The 12,345-nt window shown below is 41.3% G+C and overlaps 1 protein-coding gene across 1 annotated transcript in view; it reads left to right on the top strand.

Moving 5' to 3' along the window:
- The window catches only part of LOC306775112 (metabotropic glutamate receptor 4-like), a 139,342-nt gene that overhangs the window by 122,264 nt on the left and 4,733 nt on the right, over window positions 1-12,345 (top strand). Inside the window, exons 8-9 of the mRNA XM_079265351.1 lie at window positions 2,649-2,785; window positions 3,828-4,763. Of these exons, the coding sequence (XP_079121477.1) occupies window positions 2,649-2,785; window positions 3,828-4,763 (1,073 nt within the window). The remainder of the gene's footprint in view (window positions 1-2,648; window positions 2,786-3,827; window positions 4,764-12,345) is intronic.

Below are 12,345 nucleotides of genomic sequence, written 5' to 3'. Positions count from 1 at the left end.
AGACAAGCAATTTGTGCCACATGACAGGCCTAATTCCTCATCTGCAACTCAAACATTGACCACATGCCCCAAAATGCACCGCTCTCCTCACTCTTAATGAAGAGGACAACGCCACTGTCTCCGGAAGAATGACGGCGACCCCGGGCAGTGTTTCCCCACGGTGCCTTAAACGGTCAATTCATTGCTGGGGTCAAAGAAGTCAGATTGGTCTTTCCCATTTGTTTCACCATTCTGGGTTCCACAGGAGATGTACGATGTTCTGTGCCAGCGCACAATACCATCCGGTTATTTCTCCTGTGTTAAAATATTAAAGTTGCATGAAAGAGAACTATGAGACTTATTTGTCTGTCCTCACATAAAACTGTCGCAATCTGCCGTGTCAAGATAAATGAACACAAATTAAGTTGTTTTGATTTCACACACACAGACTACAGCTGAAAACACCAAATTGGTAAAGAAGTAATGCATAGTCGATAACTACTTTGGGTGTAATATTTATTTTGAAGCTACGCTTCCCGGAACTGATTCCAACAGCGTGATACATCCTGGATTCATTTCTGGTGGTTAATGCTGCTGTTGGTGATTACCTCTTTGATTTATTTCATACTGCTGTCATTACTGCCAGACATACGTACCTGTAATGAAGATTGCTTTTCGCAGGAAAGACATTTCCGACACCTGATGTAGCACAGCAGGAAAGCTCTCGGTGTTTGAACACGTCTTCAACAACCTGTAACAAATGAAAAATGAAGAAAAAACAGACACACACCGGTCAACCTCACATTACATATGCACACATACCTGTAACTTCTGTGGTCCGAAAATAAAGTTATCACCACTACGTAGCAACATCTTGGAATCACTTGCATGTTGCGTAACCTTGTGCAATTAAAATTGTGCATGATCAAACGAGAGAGAGAGAGAGAGAGAGAGAGAGAGAGAGAGAGAGAGCTGTCAATGGATTTGAAAATAAAGCATGACAAAAAGACCCATAAAGCTATTATCTACAGTATAATCATACAGTAACCACCATGGAGGCGTTTAGGGTCCATTTTCCTCTTTCAGTGTCCATGTGAGCACTTACAGGCTCGAGCACATAACCCAAACCGTGACAGCGCGTCAAAGCGCTTTTAAAAGCACAGGAAATGGTGGAAGAGAGCAAAAAGAAAAAAAAGCTTTGCACAACTAAATTCTCCGACAGAACATATGACAGCTTACAAATAAGTGTCGATGTGCTTAGTATTTTTTATGTAAACATATTGCCTCTCTGCTTTATGAAGTCACTGTAATCCTCCCATGATCATCAACGCTTTGTGATGTGGGGGCGGCATTGTCCCAGATGCGAGGCTGAGTGAAACGGTAATGCTGTTATCCAGCGGGCTGACTCGTCGAGATGTGGATTCGGGCGCTGCATCCTTCTACCTCCAAACAAAAAGCAAGAGCAGAAAAAAAAAGAAATTCTAATCAGCAGAAATCCATCAGCAGCAATTGGCCACGTTCAACTTTTTGTTCTTACTTAATAATAAAACAGCTTTCGTCAGTGTTTGAAGGTATTCAGGCTTTGTGAAAGTTGATGTGAAAAGCAATTAGACAATGAAGTTCCTTTCTTCTCCCTCTAAGGAGAACCTTTCCACGTTCTACCATAATTAAATGGATCGCTGTACTGGAAGCAGGGTTCGCCTGGTGACAGAGAGATCTGTGGTGGGCTTTCCTCTGTGACGCGTCATCACAACTCCTCTTAAAAACGGCACACAGGGACACAATGTTGTAACAAGGAGGAGGACACGTGTGTGTGTGTGTGTGTGTGTGTGTGTGTGTGTGTTTGACAGCTCTTCTGCGGTTCAATGCCAGATATTGTTGATTTACAACCTATATGATTGTCTTCAATGACATTTTTTAACAACACTGCTTTCCTTCTACAATGTTTGTAATTTGCAACCACAGTATTCTTCAGGAATGGAAACTGTAATACTCAATTGAAGGTTGAGGTATGATCTAAATTGATAATCACATTGAACTGTCTTTTTGATTTCTGTTGATGAGGGGGGGGATGTTTTGCTTTTGCTTCGTCCAATCGGTGACAATTGATTTATCCGTGTTTTATTCAACACAGAAGCTGTGGTAGCGATGAGTAAGAGCAGTAATAATGTTTATGACTTTATTACCTATTTTTCATTGAGGTAACTAGGCTGATAGCTACCTGTTCAGAAAGATTATGTCACCATTCTCAATCCCACCTACAAAGCTCTGGGTGGATTATTGTTTCTCCAACAGTCATCCACCCAAACATATTAGTATTTGAATCACCGAACAAATCTGAGATGTGGGTGGTGATTTCAAAATATGAAACCGGACTTGATGACGATTATAGAGCCAAACATTGTCCAAAAGGAACATAAGTCCTAGTGTCTATGTGGGATGTTCTCATTAGGACACAGTGTCAATATGTTCTCAGCCATCTTGCCAAATGAGAGAGAAAATAAAATAGTTTAGCATCATTTTGGTTTCTAATTTAGTGGAATAATAACTGTAGTATCAATGACAGCGCATTAGTTTGCTCTCGTAGAGTCACGCTCACTACACAGAACGAAACTCAACGATGTGAAGTAAATGATGATGATGATGACGATGATTGTTCTCTCATTTAGGCATAGCTGGAAACCCAGTGCTCTTTAATGAAAATGGAGATGCTCCTGGACGATACGAGATCTACCAATACCAGATCAGAAACCAAACGGCCGAATACAAAATAATTGGCCACTGGACGGATCAACTCCATCTCAACGTAAGCGTCGACGTTTCCGCTCCTGTTTTGTTTGTGTTCGTGTTTACTGTTAAAAGTCCTTCGCTGAAAAGCTGTTTTCTCCAGCTCTGCAGCTGCACGTTTGCTCACTGACTCCTCCCCAAACCATTTGATAGCGCTTCGTGCCATCTTCAAAGGTGTAAATATCCAGAGGGCGCTTTAAGTGATTAACAGGGCGGACTGTGATGAAAAGAAAGCCATGAGAGCTTAAGGACAGACATATTTAATATCATCTCTCAAGACGGCATCACTGACTTCCAAAAACACACCACTGTGGGGGCAGGGGGTGTGATGAAGTAACGGTATTATATAAAGGAACCAAACAAAATTCTGTTTTGACAAAATGAAGAGGAAGCCTTGGGCAGAGTACAATTGAACAAATGAAGCAGCTTGAGAGGAGCTTTTTGCCCTTTTTTACCTTTTTCAACATCATGTTAAAAAAGCAACGTCTGTGGTGGGCACCTGCTGTGGAATGCGGCAGTTCTGACTCTTAAAGCCGTGTTTAATTAGTGTTCTTTGAGTTCTTAATTAAATGCACATTTGGAGACACATTTACCGGCTTTGAATGAACAGCCACAATTGAATAAAATTGATAACATAACATCAAAGAGAGCGGGACACGTTTGGAATTACGTATTTAATTTATCTGTACAAGTATGCTTGTAAAGGGAGAAAATCCACAAGGGGGGTAGTATCCTGAAACGGAATTAATCAATTTTTCTTCTGATCGTAGACAGCAGAGGATTGATGTTTTTTTAAACTCAAACAACAATTTACCAAAGGGAGGCACTGTCAGTTCCCTGCAGGCCTGCAGTTTCCTCTTGTGTCTTACCTTTTGGATAATTTGACCTCCAACTGGAAGACATTTAACCCCTAGTTTGCCCTTTCCCACCACACACCCAAATACATCAAACCAAGTATCATGAGCAAAACACTTTAGCTCTCTACAAATCTCCCCTCTTCCCTCTTTGTCTTTCTCTCCGTCCATTGATGTCCGTCTGTGTCCCGCTTGCCTCCTTCGCAGGTCCGTACGATGCAGTGGCCCGGCGGTGTCCGTCAGATCCCTTCCTCAATCTGCAGTCATCCCTGTCAGGCCGGCGAGCGCAAGAAGATTGTGAAGGGCATGCCTTGCTGCTGGCACTGCGAGCGCTGCGATGGCTATCAGTACCAGGCAGACACCTACACGTGTAAGATGTGTCGCTTTGATTTACGGCCCAACGTGAATCACACCGGCTGTGTTCCAATCCCCATTGTTAAGCTGGAGTGGAGCTCTCCATGGGCAGTCTTTCCCGTGCTTATTGCTGTCTTTGGCATCATGGCCACCGTGTTCGTGGTGGTCACGTTCGTCCGCTACAACGACACCCCCATTGTGAAAGCATCAGGCCGGGAGCTGAGCTACGTGCTGCTAACTGGCATCTTCCTCTGTTATGCCACAACATTCCTGATGATTTCTACCCCTGATGTAGGAATTTGCTCCCTCCGGAGGATCTTCTTGGGTCTGGGCATGAGCATTAGTTACGCCGCCCTGCTCACCAAAACCAACCGTATTTACCGCATCTTTGAGCAGGGTTCCATGTCTGTCAGTGCTCCCAGGTTCATTTCTCCAGCCTCCCAGCTGGCCATCACGTTCACCCTGGCCTCAGTGCAGCTGCTTGGGGTGTGCATCTGGTTTGGCGTGGACCCCTCCAAGGCCATTATTGACTACGAGGACCAGAGGACCTCTAACCCGGTGATGTCTCGCGGTGTGCTCAAGTGTGACATCTCTGATCTGTCTCTCATCTGCCTGCTGGGCTACAGCATGCTGCTCATGGTCACCTGTACGGTCTACGCCATAAAAACCAGAGGAGTGCCGGAGACATTCAATGAAGCCAAACCCATTGGTTTTACCATGTACACCACCTGCATTATTTGGCTGGCATTCATCCCAATCTTCTTCGGCACTTCACAGTCCACGGAAAAGGTAAGCTTACGACTATTCCTGTCGTTTGTTTTCTCACTCATAGAAGTACTTTAAAGAGTTTTTAGAAATCATCACAGGCACACAAAAGCTTCTTTAATACCAACCCTATTAGGTTTTTCATTTCTATGTCAAATTCTTTCTTTGCTTACTGCTTCTTCTTGGTTTGTTCACAAGCAAGTTTGGATCATTAATGCAGGAGAGTGCAGGTGCAGATGAAGAAGAACTACACAACGCCATTGGTGGAAAGTAATTAAGTACATCTACTCAAGTACTGTAGTAAAGTCCAATGTTGAGGTTTACTTGCATTTTCCATTTAGTGCTTCTTTATACTTTTACTTGACTACATTTCAGAGAACAGTGTACTTTTAATTCCACTACATTTCTCCGACATCTATAACTCCAAGTTACTTTGCATAAAAAACACGATCAACAAGTAAATTATGAAGCATTGTCAAAGATGAAACCAGTACTCACATCCTTGTTTTATTTTCTGCTTTCCTCTTGACCCGTCACATTTGTCTTCTGACCTCTTGTCGGATTCCACAGATTGGGAACTGTTGGATTAAACTACCCAACAGTATATTAGGCACTTATAATTAGGTCAGCTACATGTTTACATGCTGATGCATAAATAGAAATGATCTAATGATATAATATGTAATATACCTTTATCACGTGCTATTTGGTATTGTATAATGAGTGTTTTTACTTTAATACTCAGTACATTAACTAGTAGTAAGTACATCCTGCTGTTAATACTTCTCTACTTGTACTTGATTGTCAGATTTATACAAGTACCGTAGTAATACCACAATTTGAAAATACACCATGATTTAAAGTTATAAGTAGTTCTTCCACTACTGCACATAAGTCAACTTCTTTTTTCATCAGCAATGTTTACATTGGTCTTTCAGTCCCAGGCAGACCTCCAATGTTCTTTTTCTTATTTGCATACTCCACTCTGCCTTTATTTAATGACAAGAGCGATGGCACAGGAAGTCATGCAGAAGCCTCGTTTCAAATGTACGAACAACATACAGAATGTGGACACAGCGTTTTATAAGTGCATTCTCTAATAATGGCATGCAAGCCTATGACTCACGTATACGTGATGTCTATATGCCACCGTGCATTAGAGACCCCTGAGCTGTCGACACAAAGACAAGCTCGCACTCGTATTCCTGTGTCAAAGCGATGTGCCTGACCTCGTGAACCGTGGAACCTCGATCACATCCAGTAGAGCTCGGGGAGGCTACAGGTCAAGTGGGATCCAACAGAGGCATGGCAATGGAGGCTGGGCTTGGAACTCGCATTCAGTGGAGACGGTCTGGATATGGAGCCAAAGGGGTAAAACACTGACAGTAGAAATGTGTTGATCCAGTTGATCCAGTTGAAAGAGGTATTTTGGCAGAGCAACAAAACGGGCTCAGTAGCTGCAAGAGAGGACAGCGTTGAGGGGAAAATGCTCAAACTGGCACGGACACTATCAGTGGTGGCAGCATGGGTCTGACAGATGCAACAAATGAATCCTTACCTCCTCCCTTTAGGGATTAAAGCAAACAATGCATCAAAACGCTGGCCTTGAAAACTGGCTGTGACGGTTACCTTTGTGGGAAAGAGCTCGAGAGAGACCGATTGTGCGCATTGTGTCACGCTCAGCATCCCAAAAATAATTTCCACTGTATAGTCTACGATTGCAGGAAATCTGCATATGAGTGCAGCCAATTGAATTACATTAATAATGTAGTGTGTGACCAGCAGCACAATGACTTATTTTCATATGCTGCATATTGTGTTAAAACCACAGAGTTGAAACTACTGTGAATCTGCATATTGGCCATAAATCTCCTGCTGTTAACACTAAAACTGGGCAACAGCAGCAACATGTTGAAAACAATGAAATACCTGCTGCGCTCACCAGATGCTGCTTGTACGCTGCATTTGCTGAAATATATCAAGGGAAATGTAGTGAAATGTCAACCGCAGCTTCGTCGCCACACAGTCTTGCTCAGCACACACAGTCCAAGTTCAGAGTGCACGTTCCTTTTGAATGCGACTGTTGCACATCTTAAGCCGGATGTCAACGGCAGCCGTGGATATCAGCGAGTTCTTTGTTTAATCATTCCATCTCCTCTCTCTGAAGATGAAAGAGAATTATACAATCGCAGAGAGTGAACAGCTTTTTGGAGGATGAGGTAATCCATTAGCTTTGAATAGTAAAATAGAAGTGAAAAAAAGAATTGAAGGGTATGAAGTCCTACTTTTCTTCTTCTTCTACTTACAAACCCTGAGAAACTTCTCTCATCCTGCTTAATTAAATATAAGGCACTCCAAAAGATATTGTTGCCTCATTCATAATTAGGAGATAGTTTTACTTTTATCATTTGGAAAAGTTCTCCCATTGCCCTCAGCGTTGTTAAGGTAAGACATGAAATCTAGCTGCAGGGAAATGTCCTACATTTCTTCCTCTCCTCATTTGAGAGAGAATAATCATATTTAATATATAACCAAAAGTGTAGAGTTGGAAAAACTTCATTTAACTCACAGTCTAATATGGTTTCGTCTAGTCAGACCATGCAGCAAGTTACTTTGCTATTGAAGACTGTCCTCACAAGAAAACACACAATCCCTACAAATCAATTCATGTTTCTGTTGAAGTGAGAGCCAAGTAAAGAAGGAAGCATTGTGACGATAGTGTGCTCTTTGTTTCCTAAGTCCAACTGCCCTCTGCTTTTAACCATGACCATGATTGTTATGACCCAGTGGTTGTTTTTCTAACCATGTTGAGAAAGTAGGAATTTCAACACAAACCATAATGACCATAAAAGAGACAGTGGTGGAAAGTAACTAAGTGTAACTATTCATGTCTTAAGTACAATTTTGAGGTACTTTTATGGTACTATTTTAAAATATTTAGTTAGTTACTAATACGATTTAGATAATTGTATTATGATTATGATATAGTATTACTGGTTAAAGGCACTCTCAACCTTCAAGTAGAGACTTATTATAAATATGTAATACCTTGATCAGCTGCAACATTAATACTTTAATAATTACAATCCAGTAATACAATACATATTATTCTGAAACTGGCCATTGTGCTAAATGAATACTTTTATTTTTCTTACTTGTACTAATAATTTGATGCTATGTCTCGTGTACTTTTACGTCAGTATTATTTTGAATGCAGGACTTGAATGCAGTATTTTTACACTGCAGTATTGCTCACTACTTTCTCTCACGTAGAAGATCTGAGTGCTTCTTCCACCACTGAAAACTGATTTATTTTTCCACGGGAAGCAAAGAGCAAATGGTGTCATCGTGGGGATAGATCAGAAAACAATATATCTGTCATATATATGTAACAACAACGTGTTTTGTTGTTTCATTTGGAGGACTCATTGCCTTTTACTGCCCAACAAAAAAGTAGCCAGTTTTGCTGTGATAGGCTTCATGTAAAAAAACAACAACCTGAGACTGGTTCACTGAGGGGTTACATAAAAAATGTTCTTATTTAAGGAATTAACATGTCAAAGCAAACACACGTCATAATCATTTTACTGTGAATGGCAGGCCGCACAAAGCCTCACAGCCCACTTTGACACGTCTTTCAGAGCAATTAAATGCTCCACTTCCTCCGGGTCTTGCTTTACCTTATCGAGCCGCCTATGTGCTCATCACCACTTTACAGCGGGCCTCTGCCTCAGCATTACAAGCGCACCAGCCATTTATTTGTCATCTGGTGCTAGGATAGATGTAACAAATGCCATGGGAGGCATTCTCTATCATTCAAACGGGGACATCTGGCCTATCTGTGGAGCGTGATCAGCGAGCGGTTGTGCCAGCATCAGGAACAGACGTGACACCTGCTTACCTGGAGAAACGGTCTAAATCAGCGGCTGCCTCAGAGGACAGGAGACAGGTGGAGAGGCGACGGACAATAGCGTGCATGGGAATGAGGCTTCAGCACAATAGGCGCGGTTCAAATGCAATCAGCCCACACAAAGAGGTCTTGCCGTTACCGTGCATGAATGGACCGATGAATTGAGTGGTTTTGTTTATTTCTCTATGACGTCTCCGTCACACGATTGGCATTGTCAACTCGACCGCAACAAAAATAACTGCTGTTAGTGCACTCGTCAGACAAAGGAGTGGGAGTTGCAGTGAGTTCAACAGGACCAGATGTCAGACAGGCGTGTTGTTCCCCGCTACCTGTAACCACCTCCCCCCCCCCCCCCCCCAACAGCATTATTCACAGCAATGTCCCGCAGGCCCAATAATACATAATGAAGATTGATGCTTCAGAGCAGAGGGAGCTCGGCAACATCTCGGACCTCAGAGAGCAGTTGTTACGTTCATTAGGCCGACAGCAGAGCGGCCCTCTGGGTCGTGGCCTGTTGACCCCTGGGTGTTTCCAATAATAATAATAATAACAGGCTGGGAAGTTAATCAAAGCCAGAGAATTGTGATCTTTATAAATGACATTTTCCCATGAAGCTATATTGTTGTGTCCCCTAAGGCTTCTATTGGTTTATTAGCTTAATTATTGTGAAATCTCATGGAGCAAGCCCCTCTGCTGAACGTTTTCATAGCATGCTGAGAAATAAGTTGCTGAATGTAGGAAGTAGTTTTGCATCCTGCAGCAGAAGCTCTCTAGAGTCGCTGGTCGAAAATAGAATCTGTTTACATTCATCCTCAAATGAATCTTACGTTATCAGCTGACACTGCCTTTCTCCCTCAGTTGTGTTGCGCTCTCTGTAGGCAGCGATGTGGGACATCATCAACTCCTCTCATCATATATGTAATGATAGATCCCCATTGTTTCCCTCCGCGTCTAGTTCAGTCATTAATGCTGCCATACACTGCTGCTCCTATGTTATGTTCCCCCTCGGGCAAGATCTGCTGATTGCAAGGCGATAAGTGTGTGAAGGTATACAACAGCTCGCTTTGAGGAGTCTGGTCCGTGCACGTCGGGTGCATCGAAATCAGGAGGAAACAAATGACTTGATTGAAAATGGGCAATGAAGGAAAATGAACCATAGATGAATTCCCAAGATGATGAATTCCCAAGAAATGTAGTACAAGAATGGCAAAGATGTGTTTTAGATTATTTAGAAACAATGTCGCCATCACATAGTTTGTTCACTTAAATATCACACTCTTAGACATAATCCTTTATTAACTGATTTAAAGTATCTTACTGAAAAGTGTTTGTTTACGTTATTTGTGTGTGTAAAGAATGAATGAATATCAACGAATATATCATGATCTGATTTTTGTAAATAAATGCCAACACTAGCATTAAACCTTCCACTAATAACAGGGTTTCTATCTATGTGTGAAGAGTATATCTAATCTAACGTGTACCAGTTGGTTGTATTGAACTACATTTAGATTGTTTTAGTTGATTTTATATTATTTTCTTAGTAAAGTTAGTTTTGTCTGGCTGGTTTTTATACCCTTGTTCCTGAAGAAACAATATTACATTTTAAGCAAAACTAAAACAAGTTTTCAGTAATGCTTTAGTCAAATAACTGAAATTAATCAGCAACTGTTTTTTTTTTGTAAAAAATAAAATTTTTGTTTTATATAAAGTATCTTTGAGTTTTGGACTATTGGTGGGATAAAAAAAGTATCTCTTTGTTTTGCAGACAATAGATTGACAAACTATCATCAAATCATCAATCTGTCAGATTGATGATTTGATGATGAAGTCGTTGTTGGTTTTGTTCGTTGTAGCCTGTACCTTTTTTATAGTTGGAATGCTAAATATACATTAATGTGAACAAACGTTGCTTGCAATTTATTGAATTGTGAGTATTTTTAATTTTTAAATGTCTTTCAAATTCGGGTCAAATGTGTTATATACAAGATTTGGAGCATTTAGATTGTCTTTCAACCAATCTCAACATTGCGACGGCTGAGCCTGTGGTACGCACTCAACAGCGATAGCTGTTGTAAAAGCCCGCCCGACAATTTCAACAGATCAGGGAGAAGCTCGGATTACAACACAGAGAGAACGACTCAGATAGACGTTACTCCACTATATCTTTATTATATTGCTATATACTACTATATACTATATTGCTCTGGATATGGCACATTAAATTAACTCCATTATGTTTTTCATTCTTCCCTCATTATCCGGCAGTTTACACGAAGTGACTACGAGAATGTCTTTTATTGTTGGTTGAAAGGCGGCAGAGAATTTATTTTTCTCTGTTTTTATTCCAGCAGCAGCTTGGGTTCAACAGTCAGCAGTGAACTACGCCCAGAGAGGGTTTACTGGTTCACACTCCCTACAGCTGGGAGGGGACCTCCATCATACAGCCCCCGTCCTTCCATCCTCGTCTCTCCAGCCAGCAGTCCCACATGGACTGGCTGAGATGAGTTGCACGACAGAGAGTCACAAATAATAAAAACAAACAAACTAGACATTCAAGTAGAGGTCACATCTGGGGAGCTAAATGTTACTCTGCTTTTTTGATGGAAAACCAGCAAGGGCCTACTGGGGGGGGCTGGGGGGGCTGGGGGTGACTCAGTGGCTGATGAAACCTCCACCGCTAAAAAGGAAGAAGCACTACCCTAGAATGATTAAATACAAATATTTACAGTAAAAGGCACAGAGTCTTTAAATGGGAGCAGCGTTTGAGTTGCATCATATAACATGGCCCCCGGAAATGCTTGATGCTGATCTGCTGGCACGCATTGAGTTCATGTATTGGAATCCTTTAGTCAGCGGTGGCTTAATTACAGTTGTAAATCAGTTTGCGCAGCAGTGTTTCATATTGAAAACCTGCTTTGTCCCTCGTTCCTTCAGAGAAATAACATTCCCTTCTGGGAATTGTTTTTTGATTTGAAGAAATACATTCATGCTGCTGTACTATTTAATAAACTGCCTTTAGAAGACGGGAACTGAGCGTGTGCGTTATTAAAAGCCTTTATGTGTCAATAAACAAAAAAAGCTTCTGCTTGAGGCAGAGTAAGAATCTAAAGTGGAAAGAAAATAGTAGTGATAGATTATGTTGTTTGCAATAGCAACAGATGCTGGAACGTCAAGCTTTTGGATTGGAAGTGGACATTTCTTTTCTTATTTTCAGACATACAAGCAAGATCAACTGACTACGTTTAAACTTCAATTATCAATTTCAAAATTTTGTGCTGTTTACTGAAAGGCAAAACATTCATCTGCACAATAGAGTCGAATATACACAGCCGTGTTTTCATATGAGAATAATTTTTTCCTGCGATGATGCCAGCTCCTGCACACGTTAAAGTAAATACACTGTAACATTGTGTTGTAGCCCTTTAAGTCCTTGTAACATAAATATACTCTGAATACGGATCACATGGCAGGAAGTAGAAGGTTCAGGTTCAGTTGTGCATTATCACTTTCTTATTAGATGGTCAGCACACAGCTGTATTTCCCAAATCCCACGCAGTGTTCGGATACATAGCCACGAGACATTTGCCTCAGATGTTACAGTATTCAGCCCCAAAACATAATGTGTTGAAAAGTTAAACACTAGATCATTTTTTTAGGCTGTTGATCTGCCATTTTGTGAAGGTATTCCCCTGA

This window comes from Melanostigma gelatinosum (genome assembly GCF_949748355.1).
Source record: "Melanostigma gelatinosum genome assembly, chromosome: 3".
NCBI lineage: Eukaryota > Metazoa > Chordata > Actinopteri > Perciformes > Zoarcidae > Melanostigma > Melanostigma gelatinosum.
This window is presented reverse-complemented; position numbering and strand designations above follow the sequence as displayed.